The sequence below is a fragment of the Megachile rotundata genome, chromosome 4 (genome assembly GCF_050947335.1).
Source record: "Megachile rotundata isolate GNS110a chromosome 4, iyMegRotu1, whole genome shotgun sequence".
Taxonomy (NCBI): Eukaryota; Metazoa; Arthropoda; class Insecta; order Hymenoptera; family Megachilidae; genus Megachile; species Megachile rotundata.
In genome coordinates, this window is record NC_134986.1 from 4,091,472 (window position 1) to 4,111,649 (window position 20,178).

Consider the following 20,178-nt stretch of genomic DNA (forward strand, 5'->3'; position numbering starts at 1 on the left):
AGCAAGTTTAAAATTTATTTAAAAATTTCAAAATTGTTTATTTCTGCTCTTAAGTTATTGGTAATAAATCATATTGGTAATATTGGTAATAAATTATAACTATCTAAGAAAAATTGTACATTTATTATTATCAATATATTGTCAACACGAAAAGTATTTTAGTTTCTATCGAATGAATTATTTAGTACTTTAAATAATGCTAGTAAATTAATTAATTTGTCATATATTTAATAATGTTAGCAGTTCTGAAATATGTACAAATTCATAATGCATATTCATTAATATGTACATAGTTAGTATACTGTCATTATTTAGGCAATATTTCAATAAACATTGATTGCAGATTTTCAAGTTCATAAATTACAGTTTCTAAATTTCTAAATTTCCAAATTTGGAATTTCAAAATTTGGGAATTTGGAAATATTGGAAATATTGGAAAAGGAAATTTAGGAAATTTAGAAAATTTAGTAAACTTAGGAAACTTCGGAAATTTAGAAAATTGAGGAATTTTGGAATTTTTAAATTTTGTAATTTGGAAATTTGGAAATTTAGTAAACTTAGAAAATTTAGGAAATTTAGGAATTTAGAAATTTAGGAATTTGGAAATTTGGAAATTTGGAAATTTGGAAATTTGGAAATTTAGAAAATTTAGAAAATTTAGTAAACTTAGGAAACTTCGGAAATTTAGAAAATTTAGGAATTTAGGAATTTTTAAATTTTGTAATTTGGAAATTTGGAAATTTGGAAATTTGGAAATTTGGAAATTTGGAAATTTGGAAATTTGGAAATTTGGAAATTTGGAAATTTGGAAATTTGGAAATTGGAAATTTATAAACTTGAAATTTAAAACTTCGAAATTTGAAGATTTAGAGATTTTATTCATTAAAATTTAGGATTTGGATATTTAGAGTTAATATTTGTCAATAATACTGAAATACTGATATTATATTGACAATATGTATATACTGAACCCCAGAACACTGCAATATCAACAGCACTATAATATTGATTATCTGAAGTTTCTACTACACGTTCCAAGGGCAAGCTCTAAGATTATGAAATTTACTTAATTGCGAAATAAAGTAACCACTTATTAAAATATTATATGTACTCTAGTATTCTAAGTGTTAATAAAATAATGAAATTATTTTTTCAGAAATTTTATTCAAAGCTGTCACTTTAATTTTTTTTCACTTACTTAATTGTAATATTCTGTTTAAACGAAATATGCAGAATATGCAATTTAAATTTCATTAAAAATTAATTATTTGCATATAACACAAGTGTGAACATGAAATTTCATTTGAATATTCCATAAGCTAACTTTGCGTGAAAGGTTTACGTCGTATTTAATTTGATTCACGGAACCTGATAATTCGTCATCACTTCCGTCCCTTAAAATGAGTCATAATTAACTCCAACATAGCAGAAAATCGACTGCCTTTATGCTACACTTATTTGTTAATCAATATTCTTTTCTTAGATGAATTTTAATTCACTTATAAAATGAATTTTATCTATTTAAAATAAATTTTACTTTCTTTTTGTTTCAAAAAATTGACGGTACAGGTGATTATTTGTTGGCTTATTATGTCTTTAATTTTATATAAACCATCCCAAAAGACGGTATATTTCTATAAATAAAATTTCAAAGAATATAGCCATATTTTCATTTATAAATATTTCATTTATAAAAATATCATAATTATTAATTTAAGTCCGATGATTTCAAGCATCTGTATTTGTTATTATAACTATTTTATACATTGTTATAAACATTAGCAATTTATAACATAATTGTTAGTATTCAATATTTGTTTTACCTATTAATGCTACACGAATTCTTAAATAGAAATTTGATACTTCTTAATTCTTTGCTTATGTATTGATACGTTTATATAACCTTGTGAATCGTCAAGTCACTATGGTTAGAAAAAGTTGTCAAAATATTAATTTTAGTAATCAGAAACTGATTGAAGATTAAGAAAATATATATATAATTTCTATAAGTTGGTTATATACTTATTTTAATTATATCTATCAGTATTCTCATATATATTTTTAGTGTTTTGCATAACATTGCTCTCAATAACGTATGCGACATTATAAGATACGATCCGGTGTGTTTAATGAAATATTTAAAACATTTCTCATACACTTTTCTACGAGCTGTACAATTACATGTTAAGAGCATTTATAAACAAACTTTTTTAGCGCAAATGTAAATATATTTTGTTATTTTCTTCGTTCACGTGGATAACCTCACTTCCATTCACAATGCATGAACTAATGTTTGACCTATGTTTCATGTAATAACATAATAATACATTGCAGTATACATTGTATATTTTGAATGATGTTACATTAGATTTAAATTTGTTATATTAATTGAAATCAATATGAATTACGGTAAAGTTGTTGTATTTCGAAGGCATAAACTTACCTCAAAGGTGATAAATTCTCTTAATAATGTATTGCATAAAGTTCAGAATTTTGAAACACCGGAGAAACTAAAAGGAACATTTCTTGAACGATGGGGTGAGTAATTTATAACTATAAAGTAAAATAGAAATGTGTCATCTGAAATACTTTCCATTTCAATTTCTTTGTTATAGGAATATATTGGAAGAGTGTTTGTATAGATTATACGAACACAGTAGTAGATACTGTAAATCACTGCAAGGAACGTCCAATAAAAGCTACCATATATGCTACACGTATGTCTAAATTTAATTAAATGAGATTAAATATTATATATTATTTAAACGTAAACAACTATATAATTAATTTCTTATTTTATTTGACTGAATGCTTATTTGAATTAGAAAAAGAAATAAATAAAAAATATAATATTATTTTATAAAAAGCTTTCTTTTAAATTAGTTTTAGCAACCGGTGTATATTTACACAAACATAATCCAGATGAAAGTTCCTTCAGAGAACAGTTATTACAAAGTACTATAAAAATAATGCAAATTGGAGAAGCTGTACGAAATCCAGTGTCTGAAAAACATGTAAAATGGTTAGGACAATGTTACAATGAAGGGATTGTACGACGAATGAATTTAGGTATAATTTCTCTAATTTGGCTAGACGACTACGATAAAACATATTCCTCATACAAAGCTGCTTGTCCTTATCTACAAGTACAATATACTACCTTTTATCAAAGAATAGTAGATTTTGGGATATTGGATAAATGGTGGGTTTTAGAAAGCAAAATGAAAGATTATGATGTAAATGAAGCAGAATTTAGTAACATAAATGATGAATAAAATAGTTAATTTAAAAAAAGATTAACGAATATGTTTGTCTCATTTATATAAATCAATTAAACATGATAACAATTATTTATTATGTATTTAATAATATTAATCTTATTAGCAATATCGACTTGAAAAATTGAAAATCCCTTCAAGGTTTATGAAAATACAAATTACACAAAAGACACTTCCTAAATGATTCGCTTAATATATTATAAACTTTATTGTACACACCAATAAACTGATGAATAGTTATAAAAAAACTACTACATAAATTACAAAACATATTTTTATTTCGTATACTTGTAGATTCCAAAAATATAGTATCAAAACATAAATATGTCAGCTGAGATGTATATAACTATCAATATTAACATTATTTAATATATACACAACATTTGACAAAATACAAAAAACATATTTTAAAAAATTTCAACATTCGAGTATTCTATAATTTGTAATTTCCTTCATCAATGTCTAAATTAATAAAATATTCTTCAAAAACTTCTAAATTCTATACATTGATTTTACAGGAAGAAAAGCTTGTTTTTATTTATATATGATGCTTTAAAATCAGTTCTTGTAACTATAATCATCAGTCCTTATAATTGTCCTTATGTTTCTGAAATTAACAAATTATTAACACTATTACCTAATGGTTACTATAATCAATATAAAGTAATGAAAATTATTACAAATAATCTTACCTCGGACGTAGACAATAGCTGTGCGACAAGGAATATAAATCAACATTTTATTTGAATAATCAGAAAATGATTCTGGTTGGGTAAAATGTTGTATACTGGTATCAACACGATTTTCGCCACCAAAATCCTTATTGTCGCTACACAAAAGAACTTTGTAAGTTCCTGCAGTCTTTACGCCAATAGGATAATCCGGAAATGACTGTACCGGATGAAAATTAAAAACAAATATAAGTTCTGCCCGATCAAAAACAATTACTTTGTCTCCTTCATGTTTCCAACTTATATATGCCTGTAAAAAATACACGTCTTTAATAAATGAAGTACAGAATAAATAAAACAATTTTTTAATATAAGTAAACCATACAGGATGAGCATGTAGCCATCCATATTTTTCTTCAAGAGTATTTATAGCGCGGTCCCAATTATTCATAAACTTATATTTCAGCAATTCATCGTCAACTAAATTCCATTGCCTTCTAGCATAATGATAGCTATCCCCGTTACCAGCTCGAGGAAAATCCAACCATTCAGGATGACCGAATTCATTACCTGTAATTTATACGTCTACAAACAGTGACGATTTTCTAATAGATATATAAAATAATTGTGTAACTGACCCATAAAATTTAAATACGCTTCTCCTCCTAATGCATGTGTAATTAATGTAATAAGATTATGAAGAGCAATTCCACGACTTATGATCGGATTTGGCGGACTCATTATACTCATATGAGTATACATTTCTTTGTCCATAAGCCAGAATGCAATTGTTTTATCACCCACGAGAGCTTGATCATGAGATTCCGCGTAAGCTACCGTTTTCTCCATCCACCTTCGATTACTTAACGACCAACAAATGTCTCCAACTTTCCAATCTTCATCTTTTACTTCTTTCAACAACTTAATCCATTTGTCAGGAATAGACATACCCAATCGGTAATCAAATCCTACACCACCTTCAGAGACAGGTCTTGAATATTCATACAAAAGAATTAGTAATTGTAATACAATAATAAAAATTAATTAGGGCTACAAAAACTAAATACCTGCATACTCCAGGCATTCCACTAACATCTTCTGCTATTGTAATAATTTCTGGATACAAATGATGCAACATGTGATTTGCAAGCATCAAATATACTACACCCTCAACATCAACATTTAGGCCATAATATTCATCGTAATGGCCACTAAAACCTTGTCCAAATCCTCTCGAGTGATATAACATTGATGTAACGCCATCAAATCTACATAAATTTAACATGGTATACTATACAAAGATATACAATATAAACTTTGTACTAAGATACAAGTTTCAATATATAAATACCTAAATCCATCAAAACCATACTCATCGATGTACCATCGTAAATTAGAAAGTAAAAATCGCAATACTTCATATTCTCCATAATTAAAGAGCCGACTATCCCAAAGCGGATGCTGACCACGATTACCAGCATGAAAGAAACAACCATCAGTACCATCAAACATATTTAACCCATCCAAAGTATTCTTTGATGCATGTGAATGCACCATATCTAGTAAAACAAATAGTCCATGTTCATGTGCTACATCTATTAACTCTTTTAATTCCTCTGGTGTACCATAACGCGATGAAGCTGCATAAAAGGAAGTCACCTTAAAAAGTTTCATTATTATTTATTATGTCTACAATACATATGAAAATTTATATCTAACATAAAATGTTTTAAATAGTTATTTTAAATAAATTAATTGCATTTGTTAGTATTTATTATAGACATATACCTGATATCCAAAACTGGCATAATAAGCATGTTCCATAATAGCCATTAGTTGTATTGCATTATAACCCTGTTTTACAATGCGAGGAATTACATTTTTAGCAAATTCTAAATATGTACCAACTTTTAATTCTTGAGTTGCAATACCAACATGGCATTCATAAATTCTAAGACTTTCTGGTTTTTTTGGCTTGGGGTATTTAAATCTATAAGTCTGTATGAAAATAAATTCTAAGTTAATAATAATTACTATGAATCAAAATTAGTTTAAGTTTATAGATATATATACATTTTTAGATAATGGATGCCATATACGTTGTTTATACGTAGCACTTTCAGCACGATTTTGTGTAACATAATTAGCCCAAGGACTTAATCGTTCCAACAATTCATTGTTGTGATCCTTTACAATTATTTTAACTTCTGAAAGATGTTTTATAGGACAACTACCATCGGCATTAGGAGGTAAATATAATTCCCATTTTCCATATTCTAACTTTTTATATGAGTTAGCTGTTTTATTCCAGTTATCTAATAATGAAGATGTAAAATAAAATTAAGATATCTGTTATATGATTTTAATTATACAATTTAAGTTCACTTACTAAAATCTCCTGTTAAAAATAATTCTTGTGCACCAGGTGCCCATTCTTTTGCAGTAACGCTATTGTCTTCATTTATATGAATTCCAAAGTTTTTATATGCTTTTGAAAATTTTTCTAAGCTGCCATCACCAGTTTCTAATTTTTCCATGTAATCTTTGAATAATGCATATCTAGTAAATAAAACATTTGTTAGAAATTAAAATTAATGTAAAAAATTATTAACGTATGGAAGTTGATAGCAAGTATACATAATAAATTTATAATAAATTAAATAATTAGATATTGATTGCAGGTCAAAAACCTCCAACGACTTATGTATTATACAGTAATATAAATTATAAATTACTACTTGTAATTATATTAAGTAATATCTTTGTGTATGTTGCACACATAATACCTTTTACGAATTTCATTTTCATAAGGTTTTAAATAAGGATCTCTTTCTAATAAAGCACCTATTTCTGGCACTTCCACTTGGGAAGGATCCATGCTCGACCATTTTCCTCCCATAATTACTTTTTTATGTAGTGCCGGATAAAGAATGACAAAACGCGAACTTTACTAAATTTTATGACATTTCAAGGTGACCCTTTTATAATCCATTACCAAATACTACGTATAGGAGTCAGAGGTCATTGAATGCAATGAACTAATTTTTTAAGAATGGAAGCTTTATGATTTTACTGTTTGTCAAATATGGCGAATAAAATAGTTGGCGCAAAGTTTAAAACAAGGCGCTTTTATATGCAAATTACTGCATGCTTCTTTTTTATCATGTAATAAAACAGTACAGCTGTATCATTGGTCCAATATGTTTTATATAATGTTTCTTTCTCTACTCTAATTGATTGTACCATAACCTACTAATTGTACAGAAGCATACACAACTTGTCCAAAGTTTCATTCAATTTATAACTATATAGAGAATTTAAAATAGAGATTTTCCTACTTCATGTATTGGTACACCCGTAAAATAGTGATATTAAACCATACATAAGCAACATACTTCAGATGACAATATTCTAAGAAATGTGTTGTGTATATTAACCTTTACAGAATATGTTTTTGTAATAATAAGTAAATATAACTGAAAATGTATTCGATATGTAAAAATACTCATCCGGCTACAGGAGTAGAACATGCGATAACGTGTTATTTTTTTAATCGTACCGAAAAATGTCTCGTTGTAGCCGGCGGGAATATTATCAGAGTATTTCGTTTAATACCAGACGTGGATATAACAAAAAGAGAGAAATATACAGGTACGTTTATTTATAATTTAAAACGTATTACAAAATTATAAAATTGATTACTTTTCTCTTAGAATCTCGTCCCCCAAAAATGAAGTTAGAATGTTTGGCTCAATATACTTTACATGGTAACGTAATGTCAATGCAAGCTGTAACTCTGGTTGGATCTCAGAGGGATTCTCTTCTGTTAAGCTTTCGCGATGCAAAGTTATCTGTTGTAGAATATGATCAAGATATACACGATCTTAGAACAGTATCTTTACATTATTTTGAAGAAGAAGAAATAAGGGTAATTATATTTAGTTGTTTATCATATAATTGTTCAACATATTTATTAAAAAAGTACATAAGAAGTATCTAAGGCCTAGCGTCACATATTCATAATATTGGGTAGTATGTTTTGGTAATATGTATTTAAAATTATATCTAATATCATATAAATTATAGATATATGATATGTAGACTATAAGGGATTATATTTGCCTTAATACTTAGCTAATCAAGCAGGAAAATTTTCTTGTTTTGAGATTAAGATTTGATATATGTATGTGGTTGGCTAGATGTTAAGTGACAATTGTAAATACGTTAGATTGTGAAAAATAATGAAATAATCTCTTATATTTCTTTAGGATGGGTGGACAAATCATCATCATATTCCAATAGTGAGAGTAGATCCTGAGGGGAGATGTGCTGTAATGTTAATATATGGTAGAAAATTAGTTGTATTGCCTTTTAAAAAAGATCCAAGTCTTGATGATGGAGATTTATTAGATAATTCAAAAGCATCATCTAATAAAACCCCTATACTGTCATCGTATATGATAGTTCTAAAGAGTTTAGAAGAAAAAATGGATAATATAATAGACTTGCAATTTTTACATGGTTATTATGAACCAACACTATTAATACTGTATGAACCAGTAAGGACATTTTCAGGGTAAGCTTTATAAATTTTTAATTTGATTTATATAACTTTTAACACAATTATTTGTTAACAAATGTAATAATACAATATTTTAGACGTATCGCAGTCAGACAAGATACTTGTGCTATGGTTGCAATATCATTAAATATTCAACAGAGAGTGCACCCAATAATTTGGTCTGTATCAAATTTACCATTTGATTGCTATCAAGCAGTACCAGTAAAAAAACCACTTGGTGGAACATTAATTATGGCAGTTAATTCTCTTATTTATTTAAACCAAAGTATACCACCTTATGGGGTTTCTTTAAATAGCTTAGCAGAAACTAGTACAAATTTTCCATTAAGTTAGTATTAGCAATGTATTTAATGCATATTACAATACGCTATTTAGAACGAAGTACATGAATTATTTCATATGTTTTATAATTGTAGAACCACAAGAAGGAGTTAAAATCAGTTTAGAAGGTTCTCAAGTTGCATTTATATCTTCAGATCGTTTAGTCATTTCTTTAAAGAGTGGAGAATTGTATGTATTATCTTTGTTTGCTGATAGTATGCGCTCCGTTAGAGGTTTTCATTTTGATAAAGCTGCAGCGAGTGTTTTAACTTCGTGCGTGAGTATATTTTCAAATTCGAGTTCTTTGTAATACATATACTTTTCTTTCAGACAAAAGTTTGTAACATGAATAAATTTATAGGTGTGCATGTGTGATGACAATTATTTGTTCTTGGGATCACGTCTCGGCAATTCACTTTTATTAAGATTTATCGAAAAAGAATCAGAAAATTCACAGAACATGAATGAAAATGAAATAACTATTGAAGAAAATGAAACTGAAGAAACTCCGGCGAAAAAGGTGAAACAAGATTTTATAGGAGATTGGATGGCATCTGATGTCTTAGATATAAAAGATCCAGAAGAATTAGAAGTATATGGAAGCGAAACGCATACTTCTATCCAGATTACATCATATATATTTGAGGTATTTAAACATGGTATAATGAAAAAATCAGTGGCAGATATTTATATGATTAAATTTTTGAAGGTATGTGATAGTTTATTAAATATTGGACCTTGTGGTAATATATCTATGGGTGAACCAGCTTTCTTATCCGAAGAATTTTCACATAGTCAAGATCCCGACGTTGAACTTGTTACAACTTCCGGATATGGTAAAAATGGTGCCCTATGCGTCCTTCAACGTTCCATTCGCCCGCAAGTAATGAATTGTTCTATATTACAACGTTTTTATTGTTTATTTTAATAATAAAAACGTTTATTAAATTTTAAAACAGGTTGTAACTACATTTGAACTACCAGGATGTGAAGATATGTGGACTGTTATTGGTGCATTAAATAATGATGAACAAGTGAGACCTGAAGCTGAAGGATCTCACGCTTTTCTAATTTTAAGTCAAGAAGACTCAACAATGGTATTCATTTTTTACATACAAATATCTTACAATTCTATTTGCAATTATGTAATATTATAATTCGCTTTAGATATTACAAACTGGTCAAGAAATCAATGAAGTAGATCAGAGTGGATTTAGCACACAGGGGAGTACCGTATTTGCTGGAAACCTTGGCGCAAATAGATACATAGTACAAGTTACTCAAATGGGTGTACGTCTTTTGCAAGGAATTGAGCAGGTATACTTAAAGATAATGCAATGAACAAAGTATTTGTTTGGATACTTGCATGAAATTAGATTCATGTATCAAAATTATAGATCCAACACATGCCTATAGATCTTGGATGTCCGATTGTACATGCAAGTTGTGCAGATCCTTATGTATCATTGCTTTCTGAAGATGGGCAAGTTATGTTATTAACTCTCAGAGAAGGACGTGGAACTGCAAAACTACATGCGCAAACAGCTAATCTATTATTCGTAAGTTAATAAAATTAATTCTATATGGTCTACTTAATAGTATGTATGATTATAATGAAATATTTACTTTTCAGCGACCCCAAATAGAAGCACTATGTGCTTATAGAGATGTTAGTGGAATATTTACAACACAGTTACCTGAAAATGTAGAAGATGAAGTACCCGAGGAGGAACATAACACCGAAGAGCCACCTATCGTTGGTAATATTGACAATGAGGATGATCTTCTTTATGGTGATGGACCAGCTTTCCAAATGCCTGCACCATCACAAACTAAATCATCTGAAGGGACATCTAAAAGAGCTCCTTGGTATGTTTATCTGTTTAACAGTCCTACTTTTAATATTAATTATTTAACTTATTCCATTTATTTTTCTAATAATAAGAAATAAATATTTATTTAACAGGTGGCAAAAACATTTACAAGAAATAAAACCGACATATTGGTTATTGGTATATAGAGATAGTGGAACGTTAGAAATTTACTCACTTCCAGATTTACGTTTATCTTACCTTATTCGTAATTTCGGATATGGACAATATGTATTACATGACAGTATGGAATCTACGACATTACAAACGGCGCCAGTCAATGAAATTCCTAATCCTGAAATGCAGGTATTGTAAATATAGCGAATTTAATCTTATTTAAATAAATAATTCCTACTTTCTTTAGGTGCGTGAAATTTTAATGGTAGCTTTGGGTCATCATGGAAATAGGCCAATGCTTTTAGTGCGATTAGATTCTGAGCTTCAAATTTATCAAACGTATAGATACCCAAAAGGTCATTTAAAATTAAGATTTAAGAAATTAGATCACGGAATAATTCCAGGAAATTTAAGGTATAAATATTTTTTATTGAAATGCAACTTTGATTTATATAATTCATCCTAACTTTATTTTATAGACCTAAACCGAAAGAAGAAGATATGTCTGCGATGAACGAAACTCGCCATTGTATGATGCGCTATTTTAGTAATATTGCTGGATATAATGGTGTGTTTATTTGTAGTGATTATCCTCATTGGATATTTCTCACAGGACGCGGTGAATTGCGTACCCATCCAATGGGTATTGATGGTCCTATTACCTCTTTTGCACCTTTCAATAATATAAATTGTCCACAAGGTTTTCTGTATTTTAACAGAAAGGTACCAGCACACATCAGTATTTCGTATAATTCAAACTAAGTTAAAATATGCTATTGTATTAATTTAATTTTAAGGAAGAATTAAGGATATGCGTTTTACCAACTCATTTATCCTATGATGCTCCATGGCCTGTTAGAAAAGTACCGTTGCGATGTACACCACATTTCGTAACATATCATCTCGAAAGTAAAACATATTGCGTTATAACGAGTATAGCCGAACCACTCAAAAGTTATTATAGGTTTAACGGTGAAGATAAGGTATGAACAAAAAATATAACAATAATGTAATTTTTATAATATTTTTCTTATCGGTACTTTTTATTTAGGAATTTACAGAAGAAGATCGACCAGACAGATTTATCTTCCCGTCACAAGAACAGTTCAGTATAGTATTATTTTCACCCGTTTCGTGGGAAACTATTCCCAATACTAAGATCGAACTTGATCAATGGGAACACGTTACTTGTCTGAAAAATGTATCTTTGGCCTACGAAGGAACGCGGTCTGGTTTGAAAGGTTATATAGTATTGGGAACAAATTATAATTACGGTGAAGATATTACAAGCAGAGGAAGGGTAAATTTTTAATTTTTTACATTCAATATATCAGACTTTATTTTTGATTAATATTAAATTCATTTTTTAGATACTTATATTTGATATAATTGAAGTTGTACCAGAACCCGGTCAGCCTTTAACAAAAAATCGATTCAAACAAATTTACGCAAAAGAACAAAAAGGTCCAATAACAGCTATCACACAAGTATCAGGCTTTCTGGTCTCAGCTGTAGGACAGAAAATCTATATTTGGCAACTAAAGGATAATGATCTTGTTGGAGTTGCTTTCATAGATACACAAATTTATATTCACCAAATGTTAAGCATTAAAAGTTTGATTTTAATAGCTGATGTATATAAATCGATTAGTTTATTAAGATTTCAAGAAGAATACAGAACATTATCTCTTGTTAGCAGAGTAAGTGAAATTATTTCTATACTTTTGCTTCCTTACATAAAAACAAATTTTTTAAAGAGTTTATATTTGTTTAGGACTTCAGGCCAGCAGAAGTGTATACGATCGAATACCTCATTGACAATAATAATTTAGGATTCCTTGTGGCTGATGGTGAAAGCAATATAGCTTTATTCATGTATCAACCAGAATCAAGGGAAAGTCTCGGAGGGCAAAAATTAATTAGAAAAGCTGATTTCCACTTAGGGCAGAAAGTCAATACATTTTTCCGTATAAGATGCAGAATTTCAGATCCTGCGAATGATAAGAAACATTTTTCAGGTGCAGATAAAAGGCATGTTACGATGTATGGTACGTTTAATTTAAGCAGTAAATACAAATTCATTTAGCATTTAAATGAAGTCGTTTAAATCTCATTACTTTATTAGCATCTCTTGATGGAAGTCTGGGTTACATTTTACCTGTACCAGAAAAAACTTACCGAAGATTGCTCATGTTGCAAAACGTTTTGGTAACTCATATCTGTCATATTGCTGGTTTAAACCCTAAAGCATATCGGTAATTATCATATCTAACGTAAATTCTTGGTTGTATTATTAATAATTTTTTTATAAATTGAGTATTTCTTCTTTCAGTACTTACAAAAGCTACATTCGAACTCAGGGTAATCCTGCAAGGGGCATTATTGACGGTGATTTAGTTTGGCGTTATCTTTACTTACCTAACAATGAAAAAATAGACGTAGCGAAAAAAATTGGAACACGTGTACAAGAAATAATCGAAGATCTTACAGAGATAGACCGACAAACTGCTCATTTTTAAAGTAGCTCGTTTTCAGTATTTCAAGTAACACACTTATTCTTCAAACAGAAAATATATCTGTTGATTTTTTTTAAGAAATTTTAGCCAGAAAATATTTTTGGTATTTTATATATAAACAATCTATCATACTTGTACATTCGCTTTTAAAACAAGTGAATATTGTCTGTGAAATAATGTGACTGTATGTGTCTATCAGTTGAAATTGTAATTTGTACAAAATCTAGGAGGAATTGTCAAATTTTTAACTCGCTAAATTTACAACTTATTTTCTGTATATAATACATTAATTTAAAAAGTAAATTTGTACGAAGACTGAAGCCTCATTTTTTTCTGTATTTATATAAATAACCATATTAGTAAAACGTGCTTAAATTAAAATTTGCGATACACAATGGCGTGGTCAATGACTGATACTCAGCGAATGTCAAGTCGGGCATCGATTAGACAAAGCATTGCTTTGAGACGATTAACAACACGTGAAACTCTGCGAAGTATGTATATACTAAGTTTACATTGATCAAACAATTACATAAGTACGAAACCAATAAGGGTTCAGATCTAACGCATATTTATATAAAATAAAAGTAAACTAATATATAATATAACATAGTATTAATTGTACTTTAATGTTTTTATATAAATATATCTTTTGCACTATTCTTACATAAATATTTTTATTTTAGTTTAATTATTATTATTTTTATGTAGTGTCTATTCAGGAACCATCATTATTGGATAAAAGACTCATTGAAGCATTTGATGTATTTGATAGTGCAAAAACAGGTGAAATAGATGTTAGAGATTTGGGAACTGTTATAAGAGCATTGGGATGTGTTGTTACCGAGGCAGAGTTGCAAGAAATACAAGTTGAAGTGGAAAATGTAGAAAATAATTGTGTACCATTACATAGGTTTCAAGAGTATATGTCCAAAGCTATTAATGAACGCAAGTTAGTTACGGTTCTTCAGCTTTACAAGGATATACTAAACAATCTTCTTGTGTTTGATTTTACTTAAAACATATTTTCCTTAGATATAAACCAGCTGAACCAGAAGATTTATTAAAAGCATTTCAATTACTGGATCCTGAAAATCGGGGATACGTTATGCGAGATGTTTTAGAAAAAGCAATGATGGAAATTGGAGAACCATTTTCCAAGGAAGAAATAGACAACATGATGGCTATTGCGTGTGATCCAAAAACAAATAAAATTAATTACGAACACTATATTAATTTACTGCTTGTATGCATTAATTTATTACATATAAACATAAAAGTTCATTTTTTCTGCACGTCACTTATAGGTCAAAATACCACCCGAAAAGAATGTATATGACATTGCTGAAAAATTAGAGGCTATAAGACTAGCAGCTATGCCCAAAAAACGTAGATTGGAAAGTCTTCTAATGAGTTTTTCGGAAATTAACTAAAGTGTATACTTTTTTGGTTAATTACAGTAATACTGTCTAAACGATATTGTTTGCGGAAAGCATGCTAACAAGAAAGAAAATTTGTTAGTATCGAAAACATGGTTTAAAAAGTATTTAAAATATATTTTTATTGTAATTTCATGATAGATAAGATAAAGTATAAAATGTAAAAAATTCATCTCTCATTCATATAAATGTATATCACAGCTTTAGAAATTTAAATATCACAATTTTGAAAACACAGGCGGGGTCTTGGTAACTTGAGACATAGTAGCATTTACAAGATCTTCACTTTGTAGCATAGCTTGATTATGTAATGCCTGTAAAAATGAAAGAATTGAAAAACATGTATTAATGTATTGGTTTTTATAGGTAGAAAAATACTGAAACCTACAATATAATCCAGGCTCTCTTGGACAGAATGATCTCTTGAATAAACTAAATTTATTTTTGATCCCTGTACTGCTACTGGACTTTTACTTGCTATTTCTTCTGCAAGTTTCATTGAATTTTCCAATAAACTGAAAGGAAAGGGAGGTATCTCTAATTTAATAAATTTAATTTTAAAATAAAGAAAAAATATTTTATCATATATTATTTGAATGTATAAATCTTCTACCTTTCCTGATTATCAAACAAACGGCTAATGAAACCACATTGTAATGCCTCTGAAGAAGTGAATTTCCTCGCAGTATACACTAGTTCTCTAGCTAAACTATCAGAACCTATAATTTTTGGAAATCTTTGCAGTGTACCCACATCAGCAGCTAAGCCAATATCTACTTCTTTTATTTGAAACCATGCATCAGAAGTGCAATAACGAATATCAGCTGCGGATATCATGTCTATACCAGCTCCAATGCATGCATTGTGTACAGCTGCAATTACAGGCTTTGGGCACTAAAATAAAATTTTAATTAAAAAAACAGATAACCAGGACATTTTTTAATATGCTTTAAATAAGTTATATGTTTATTAAATGTATAATTAACTACTTTTTCTATTGCAGTAAAACTATCTTGATAACCCTTTATTTTTTGTTGTAAAACTTTACACTTTCGTGCAACATCATCGTGCTCTACTAATTGTTGACCTAGATTCATCATATCTTGCAAGTCAATACCTACAAAATGCATCTTATAATAAGTTAATGGATAACAGTATTAGATAAAATATTTATAGAATAAATATTTAATTTACCTGCACAAAAAATTTTACCAGCAGCGGAGAGAACTATCACTCTGCATTCTGGTTCTACTGCTAATTCATCAAAACAAAGTTTAAATTCTCTATAAATTATGAAGATAGCAATATCAAATTATGTAATTAATATCAAATTAATTAACATTCAACAGAAAATACATACTTCCACATGTTATTATTTAAAGCATTAAGTTTCTCAGGTCTATTTAACTTTACCATATAAACAAATTCTTTTGGTACCGATACCGATAGCATTTTATATTTATCAGAAATATTTCCAGTACTATACATTTTGCAACTGTATTGTATATCTAAAATATGTTATATTTTTGTTAATATCATTAAAAACGATATTTATAATTTTAAATAATTGAAGGTATAATAACTAAAAACTATACATAATATAAACAAGTAGAATTAAATTATACGTTAATTTTAAATGGTATATATCTATAAAATAACAAAGAAACGGTAACAAAAATTTCTTACGCGATTTTATATTTTTTAATGAACGAAACACTGTGTTTAAAATCATATTGATAAAGGAGCAAATATAATACGCAAAATAAACAGGTTTTAAAATTCAAATAAGAGATAAAACTTAGAGCAACTTTCAGATTTCACTACTTAATTTTGTAGCAGTGGGACATTATTTAACTTATTATGAGAAACGTTATCTATTACTTTTACTTGTAAAATACTTGATTTACATATGATATGATTTACATATACCAATATTGTGTTTTTGTTCACTCAACCTATTTACGGACAATGATGGATTGTCAATGATACAAACACCAATACAATAATCTCATTTTCGTTCTGTCAATGTGGAGGATTTAACTGTTATCGCCACCTAATAATACAATGGTGAATTACGATAATTTTTATTATATTGATTGGTTGATCGATTGATAGGTTTTATAAGGGCCACGACTGTTATGATCATTGGCCTTTTGTTATATTATTGATGTGGACATACTATATCTCTCTATCTTCACAATATGTATAAAGTGAAATTCCTCGAAGCAAATATAAAAATTTGTTTATACAAAAAAAAGGGGAAACTTCGTAATACCATCATGTTTCGATTGGAACCGAATTTTGCAAATAAGCTCCCTTTTTCAGAAGGAAACATCAATGATAACGGTTTTTGGTGATTCGAAACAAAATTTTTACCATTTTCACATCATTTCCTACCTTATTGACGATACTCTGAAAATGATGTCGCGTATAATAGAGGTAGGAGTGTGTATAATTCCATTATTATTCTAATAAGTAGTACTAGTTTTTAATTGGTAGTTCACGCAAATTTTAATTGTGTAACAGGAATTTTAGACAATACAGGTAACAATAATAAAGTATTGTTGTTCGTTTATATTTTAATAGTAGTTTTATGAGTATTGTAGATAGAGATTTATCTGTAACTTTATCAAAATTTATTTTAAGCGAAAGTTAATAAGTAGGTTTTGTGTTTTTACAGATTTCAACGTTCGTCATAGCATACAACAACGATTACGTCACTACATATTAGTCATTACATAAGTATGACTGTTATCTCTCTATATTATAAGATTAGTATAATTAATACAACTCAGATTTGAGCAACTAATGCAATTAATTGTACTAGTACAACACATAACAATTATATAAGTAAGTTACAAATTACTGTAAAATATACACCTAGATATATTCAAATTATATTATGTAGTTACTAGATTTTCACTATGTTATACAAGTGCATACATGTATACAAATGAATTGAAAAATAAAGAGATAAAAATTAATCATCAATATCTATTTATTTTAAATCGTTACCAAAAACAGTTCTTGAAGGTCTAACTATGATAGCGACAATTCCTTGAAATTAGTGTTTAAAAATTTCCAGAATTTATGTGATATCGGAAAGCCGCATTTCAAGATTTTGTATCAGGAGAACATGATATGTACAGAGGTAGAACAAGTGCTACTTTTTAGAATTTCTATGACGCCATTTACAGGAATTTTACCAAACTATTTTTGAAACGCGAGCTGCCGATTCCGAAATTTGGTATTAGGAGAGTATAAGATGTAAGAAAATAGCAGGAAAATTTTTCAAATTTGTGGCCAGGATTTTGGATTTTGGTATCAGGAGAATATGATGTGCGAGGAAGTGGCAGGATAATTTTCGAATTTTTCGTCAGGATTTTGGATTTTGGTATCAGGAGAATATGATGTGCGAGGAGGTGGCAGGATTATTTTTCGATTTTTTCGTCAGGATTTTCGATTTTGGTATCAGGAGAATATGATGTGCGAGGAGGTGGCAGGGTAATTTTCGAATTTTTCGTCAGGATTTTGGATTTTGGTATCAGGAGAATATGATGTGCGAGGAGGTGGCAGGGAAATTTTTCGAATTTGTGGTCAGGATTTTGGATTTTGATATCAGGAGAATATGATGTGCGAGGAGGTGGCAGGATAGATTTTCGAATTTTTCGTCAGGAATGTAGATTTTGGTATCAGGAGAATATGATGTGCGAGGAGGTGGCAGGATATTTTTTCGAATTTGTGGTCAGGATTTTGGATTTTGGTATCAGGAGAATATGATGTGCGAGGAGGTGGCAGGATTATTTTTCGATTTTTTCGTCAGGATTTTGGATTTTGGTATCAGGAGAATATGATGTGCGAGGATGTGGCAGGATAATTTTTCGAATTTGTGGTCAGGATTTTGGATTTTGGTATCAGGAGAATATGATGTGCGAGGAGGTGGCAGGATAATTTTTCGAATTTTTCGTCAGGATTTTGGATTTTGGTATCAGGAGAATATGATGTGCGAGGAGGTGGCAGGGTAATTTTTCGAATTTTTCGCCAGGAATGTAGAATTTGGTATCAGGAGAATATGATGTGCGAGGAGGTGGCAGGATAATTTTTCGAATTTGTGGTCAGGATTTTGGATTTTGGTATCAGGAGAATATGATGTGCGAGGAGGTGGCAGGATTATTTTTCGATTTTTTCGTCAGGATTTTGGATTTTGGTATCAGGAGAATATGATGTGCGAGGATGTGGCAGGATAATTTTTCGATTTTTTCGTCAGGATTTTGGATTTTGGTATCAGGAGAATATGATGTGCGAGGATGTGGCAGGATAATTTTTCGAATTTGTGGTCAGGATTTTGGATTTTGGTATCAGGAGAATATGATGTGCGAGGAGGTGGCAGGATAATTTTTCGAATTTTTCGTCAGGATTTTGGATTTTGGTATCAGGAGAATATGATGTGCGAGGAGGTGGCAGGGTAATTTTTCGAATTTTTCGCCAGGAATGTAGAATTTGGTATCAGGAGAATATGATGTGCGAGGAGGTGGCAGGATAATTTTTCGAATTTGTGGTCAGGATTTTGGATTTTGGTATCAGGAGAATATGATGTGCGAGGAGGTGGCAGGATTATTTTTCGATTTTTTCGTCAGGATTTTGGATTTTGGTATCAGGAGAATATGATGTGCGAGGATGTGGCAGGATAATTTTTCGAATTTGTGGTCAGGATTTTGGATTTTGGTATCAGGAGAATATGATGTGCGAGGAGGTGGCAGGATAATTTTTCGAATTTTTCGTCAGGATTTTGGATTTTGGTATCAGGAGAATATGATGTGCGAGGAGGTGGCAGGGTAATTTTTCGAATTTTTCGTCAGGATTTTGGATTTTGGTTTCAGGAGAATATGATGTGCGAGGAGGTGGCAGGATAATTTTTCGAATTTTTCGCCAGGAATGTAGAATTTGGTATCAGGAGAATATGATGTGCGAGGAGGTGGCAGGATATTTTTTCGAATTTGTGGTCAGGATTTTGGATTTTGGTATCAGGAGAATATGATGTGCGAGGAGGTGGCAGGATAATTTTTCGAATTTTTCGTCAGGATTTTGGATTTTGGTATCAGGACAATATGATGTGCAAGGAGGTGGCAGGATAATTTTTCGAATTTTTCGTCAGGATTTTGGATTTTGGTATCAGGAGAATATGATGTGCGAGGAGGTGGCAGGATAATTTTTCGAATTATTCGTCAGGATTTTGGATTTTGGTATCAGGAGAATATGATGTGCAAGGAGGTGGCAGGATAATTTTTCGAATTTGTGGTCAGGATTTTGGATTTTGGTATCAGGAGAATATGATGTGCGAGGAGGTGGCAGGATAATTTTTCGATTTTTTCGTCAGGATTTT

General features: G+C 29.7%; 5 protein-coding genes across 14 annotated transcripts; 3 read left to right on the top strand and 2 right to left on the bottom strand.

The window, feature by feature from the left end:
• Nucleotides 1-1,885: 1,885 nt before the first annotated feature.
• LOC100874641 (mitochondrial import inner membrane translocase subunit Tim29) lies at nucleotides 1,886-6,948 on the top strand. Of its 2 annotated transcripts, XM_076531383.1 has the most exons (4): nucleotides 1,886-2,221; nucleotides 2,432-2,538; nucleotides 2,616-2,717; nucleotides 2,884-6,948. In XM_076531383.1, the coding sequence occupies exons 1-4, from the start codon at nucleotides 2,130-2,132 to the stop codon at nucleotides 3,273-3,275; spliced, it is 693 nt and encodes a 230-aa protein (XP_076387498.1). In that variant the 5' UTR covers nucleotides 1,886-2,129; the 3' UTR covers nucleotides 3,276-6,948. The 2 variants fall into 2 exon arrangements, with proteins under 2 accessions (XP_076387498.1, XP_076387499.1); XM_076531384.1 differs by having other exon boundaries at nucleotides 1,890-2,538.
• Nucleotides 3,535-6,870, bottom strand: AGBE (1,4-alpha-glucan-branching enzyme). Its single transcript, XM_003707197.3, has 10 exons — nucleotides 6,736-6,870; nucleotides 6,339-6,508; nucleotides 6,023-6,264; nucleotides 5,738-5,947; nucleotides 5,301-5,608; nucleotides 5,017-5,217; nucleotides 4,588-4,940; nucleotides 4,335-4,519; nucleotides 3,971-4,259; nucleotides 3,535-3,885 (listed from the first exon to the last, which is right to left on the bottom strand). The coding sequence occupies exons 1-10, from the start codon at nucleotides 6,846-6,848 to the stop codon at nucleotides 3,878-3,880; spliced, it is 2,079 nt and encodes a 692-aa protein (XP_003707245.2). The 5' UTR covers nucleotides 6,849-6,870; the 3' UTR covers nucleotides 3,535-3,877.
• A 364-nt stretch (nucleotides 6,949-7,312) lies between the features above and the next one.
• Nucleotides 7,313-13,676, top strand: CPSF1 (cleavage and polyadenylation specificity factor subunit 1). Its single transcript, XM_003707198.3, has 20 exons — nucleotides 7,313-7,600; nucleotides 7,663-7,877; nucleotides 8,218-8,525; nucleotides 8,609-8,859; nucleotides 8,948-9,129; nucleotides 9,214-9,498; nucleotides 9,562-9,735; nucleotides 9,812-9,949; nucleotides 10,020-10,169; nucleotides 10,250-10,411; nucleotides 10,486-10,721; nucleotides 10,819-11,029; nucleotides 11,088-11,254; nucleotides 11,320-11,563; nucleotides 11,638-11,823; nucleotides 11,892-12,140; nucleotides 12,211-12,540; nucleotides 12,615-12,888; nucleotides 12,966-13,095; nucleotides 13,173-13,676. The coding sequence occupies exons 1-20, from the start codon at nucleotides 7,432-7,434 to the stop codon at nucleotides 13,357-13,359; spliced, it is 4,248 nt and encodes a 1,415-aa protein (XP_003707246.1). The 5' UTR covers nucleotides 7,313-7,431; the 3' UTR covers nucleotides 13,360-13,676.
• LOC100874756 (dynein regulatory complex protein 8) lies at nucleotides 13,221-15,383 on the top strand. Of its 6 annotated transcripts, none has more exons than XR_013038125.1 (5): nucleotides 13,221-13,360; nucleotides 14,068-14,308; nucleotides 14,392-14,602; nucleotides 14,664-14,872; nucleotides 15,162-15,383. XR_013038125.1 is itself a non-coding variant. In XM_076531386.1 (4 exons), exons 1-4 carry the CDS (start codon nucleotides 13,751-13,753, stop codon nucleotides 15,174-15,176), a joined length of 567 nt encoding a protein of 188 aa, XP_076387501.1. In that variant the 5' UTR covers nucleotides 13,710-13,750; the 3' UTR covers nucleotides 15,177-15,383. The 6 variants fall into 6 exon arrangements, 3 of the variants coding, with proteins under 3 accessions (XP_076387501.1, XP_076387500.1, XP_012149883.1); XR_013038123.1 differs by lacking the exon at nucleotides 13,221-13,360 and adding an exon at nucleotides 13,710-13,850; XR_013038124.1 differs by lacking the exon at nucleotides 13,221-13,360 and adding an exon at nucleotides 13,754-13,943.
• LOC100877230 (delta(3,5)-Delta(2,4)-dienoyl-CoA isomerase, mitochondrial) lies at nucleotides 14,892-16,857 on the bottom strand. 4 transcript variants are annotated; one of them, XM_076531382.1, is made up of 7 exons: nucleotides 16,719-16,857; nucleotides 16,156-16,303; nucleotides 15,990-16,078; nucleotides 15,785-15,912; nucleotides 15,409-15,689; nucleotides 15,184-15,310; nucleotides 14,892-15,109 (listed from the first exon to the last, which is right to left on the bottom strand). In XM_076531382.1, exons 2-7 carry the CDS (start codon nucleotides 16,281-16,283, stop codon nucleotides 15,014-15,016), a joined length of 849 nt encoding a protein of 282 aa, XP_076387497.1. In that variant the 5' UTR covers nucleotides 16,284-16,303; nucleotides 16,719-16,857; the 3' UTR covers nucleotides 14,892-15,013. The 4 variants fall into 4 exon arrangements, with proteins under 4 accessions (XP_076387497.1, XP_012149832.1, XP_003707247.1 ...); XM_012294442.2 differs by having other exon boundaries at nucleotides 16,725-16,855; XM_003707199.3 differs by having other exon boundaries at nucleotides 16,482-16,755.
• Between the last annotated feature and the right edge of the window lie 3,321 nt (nucleotides 16,858-20,178).

Excerpts from the sequence above, each read along its gene's own strand:
- LOC100874641 (XM_076531383.1), top strand. The coding sequence starts at position 2,130 with ATGAAATATTTAAAACATTTCTCATACACTTTTCTACGAGCTGTACAA. Across the intron at positions 2,222-2,431 it reads CAAACTTTTTTAGCGCAAAT|GCATAAACTTACCTCAAAGG; the intron begins GTAAATATATTT and ends TGTATTTCGAAG. Across the intron at positions 2,718-2,883 it reads AGCTACCATATATGCTACAC|TTTTAGCAACCGGTGTATAT; the intron begins GTATGTCTAAAT and ends CTTTTAAATTAG.
- AGBE (XM_003707197.3), bottom strand. The coding sequence starts at position 6,848 with ATGGGAGGAAAATGGTCGAGCATGGATCCTTCCCAAGTGGAAGTGCCA. Across the intron at positions 5,218-5,300 it reads TATGGTTTTGATGGATTTAG|ATTTGATGGCGTTACATCAA; the intron begins GTATTTATATAT and ends AAATTTATGTAG. Across the intron at positions 4,520-4,587 it reads AGCGTATTTAAATTTTATGG|GTAATGAATTCGGTCATCCT; the intron begins GTCAGTTACACA and ends TATAAATTACAG.
- CPSF1 (XM_003707198.3), top strand. The coding sequence starts at position 7,432 with ATGTATTCGATATGTAAAAATACTCATCCGGCTACAGGAGTAGAACAT. Across the intron at positions 8,860-8,947 it reads TAGTACAAATTTTCCATTAA|AACCACAAGAAGGAGTTAAA; the intron begins GTTAGTATTAGC and ends TTATAATTGTAG. Across the intron at positions 12,889-12,965 it reads AAGGCATGTTACGATGTATG|CATCTCTTGATGGAAGTCTG; the intron begins GTACGTTTAATT and ends TTACTTTATTAG.
- LOC100874756 (XM_076531385.1), top strand. The coding sequence starts at position 13,751 with ATGGCGTGGTCAATGACTGATACTCAGCGAATGTCAAGTCGGGCATCG. Across the intron at positions 14,309-14,391 it reads AAAGCTATTAATGAACGCAA|ATATAAACCAGCTGAACCAG; the intron begins GTTAGTTACGGT and ends TATTTTCCTTAG. Across the intron at positions 14,603-14,663 it reads ACTATATTAATTTACTGCTT|GTCAAAATACCACCCGAAAA; the intron begins GTATGCATTAAT and ends CGTCACTTATAG.
- LOC100877230 (XM_003707199.3), bottom strand. The coding sequence starts at position 16,527 with ATGATTTTAAACACAGTGTTTCGTTCATTAAAAAATATAAAATCGC. Across the intron at positions 15,913-15,989 it reads TGGTAAAATTTTTTGTGCAG|GTATTGACTTGCAAGATATG; the intron begins GTAAATTAAATA and ends TGCATTTTGTAG. Across the intron at positions 15,690-15,784 it reads GTTTTACTGCAATAGAAAAA|TGCCCAAAGCCTGTAATTGC; the intron begins GTAGTTAATTAT and ends ATTTTATTTTAG.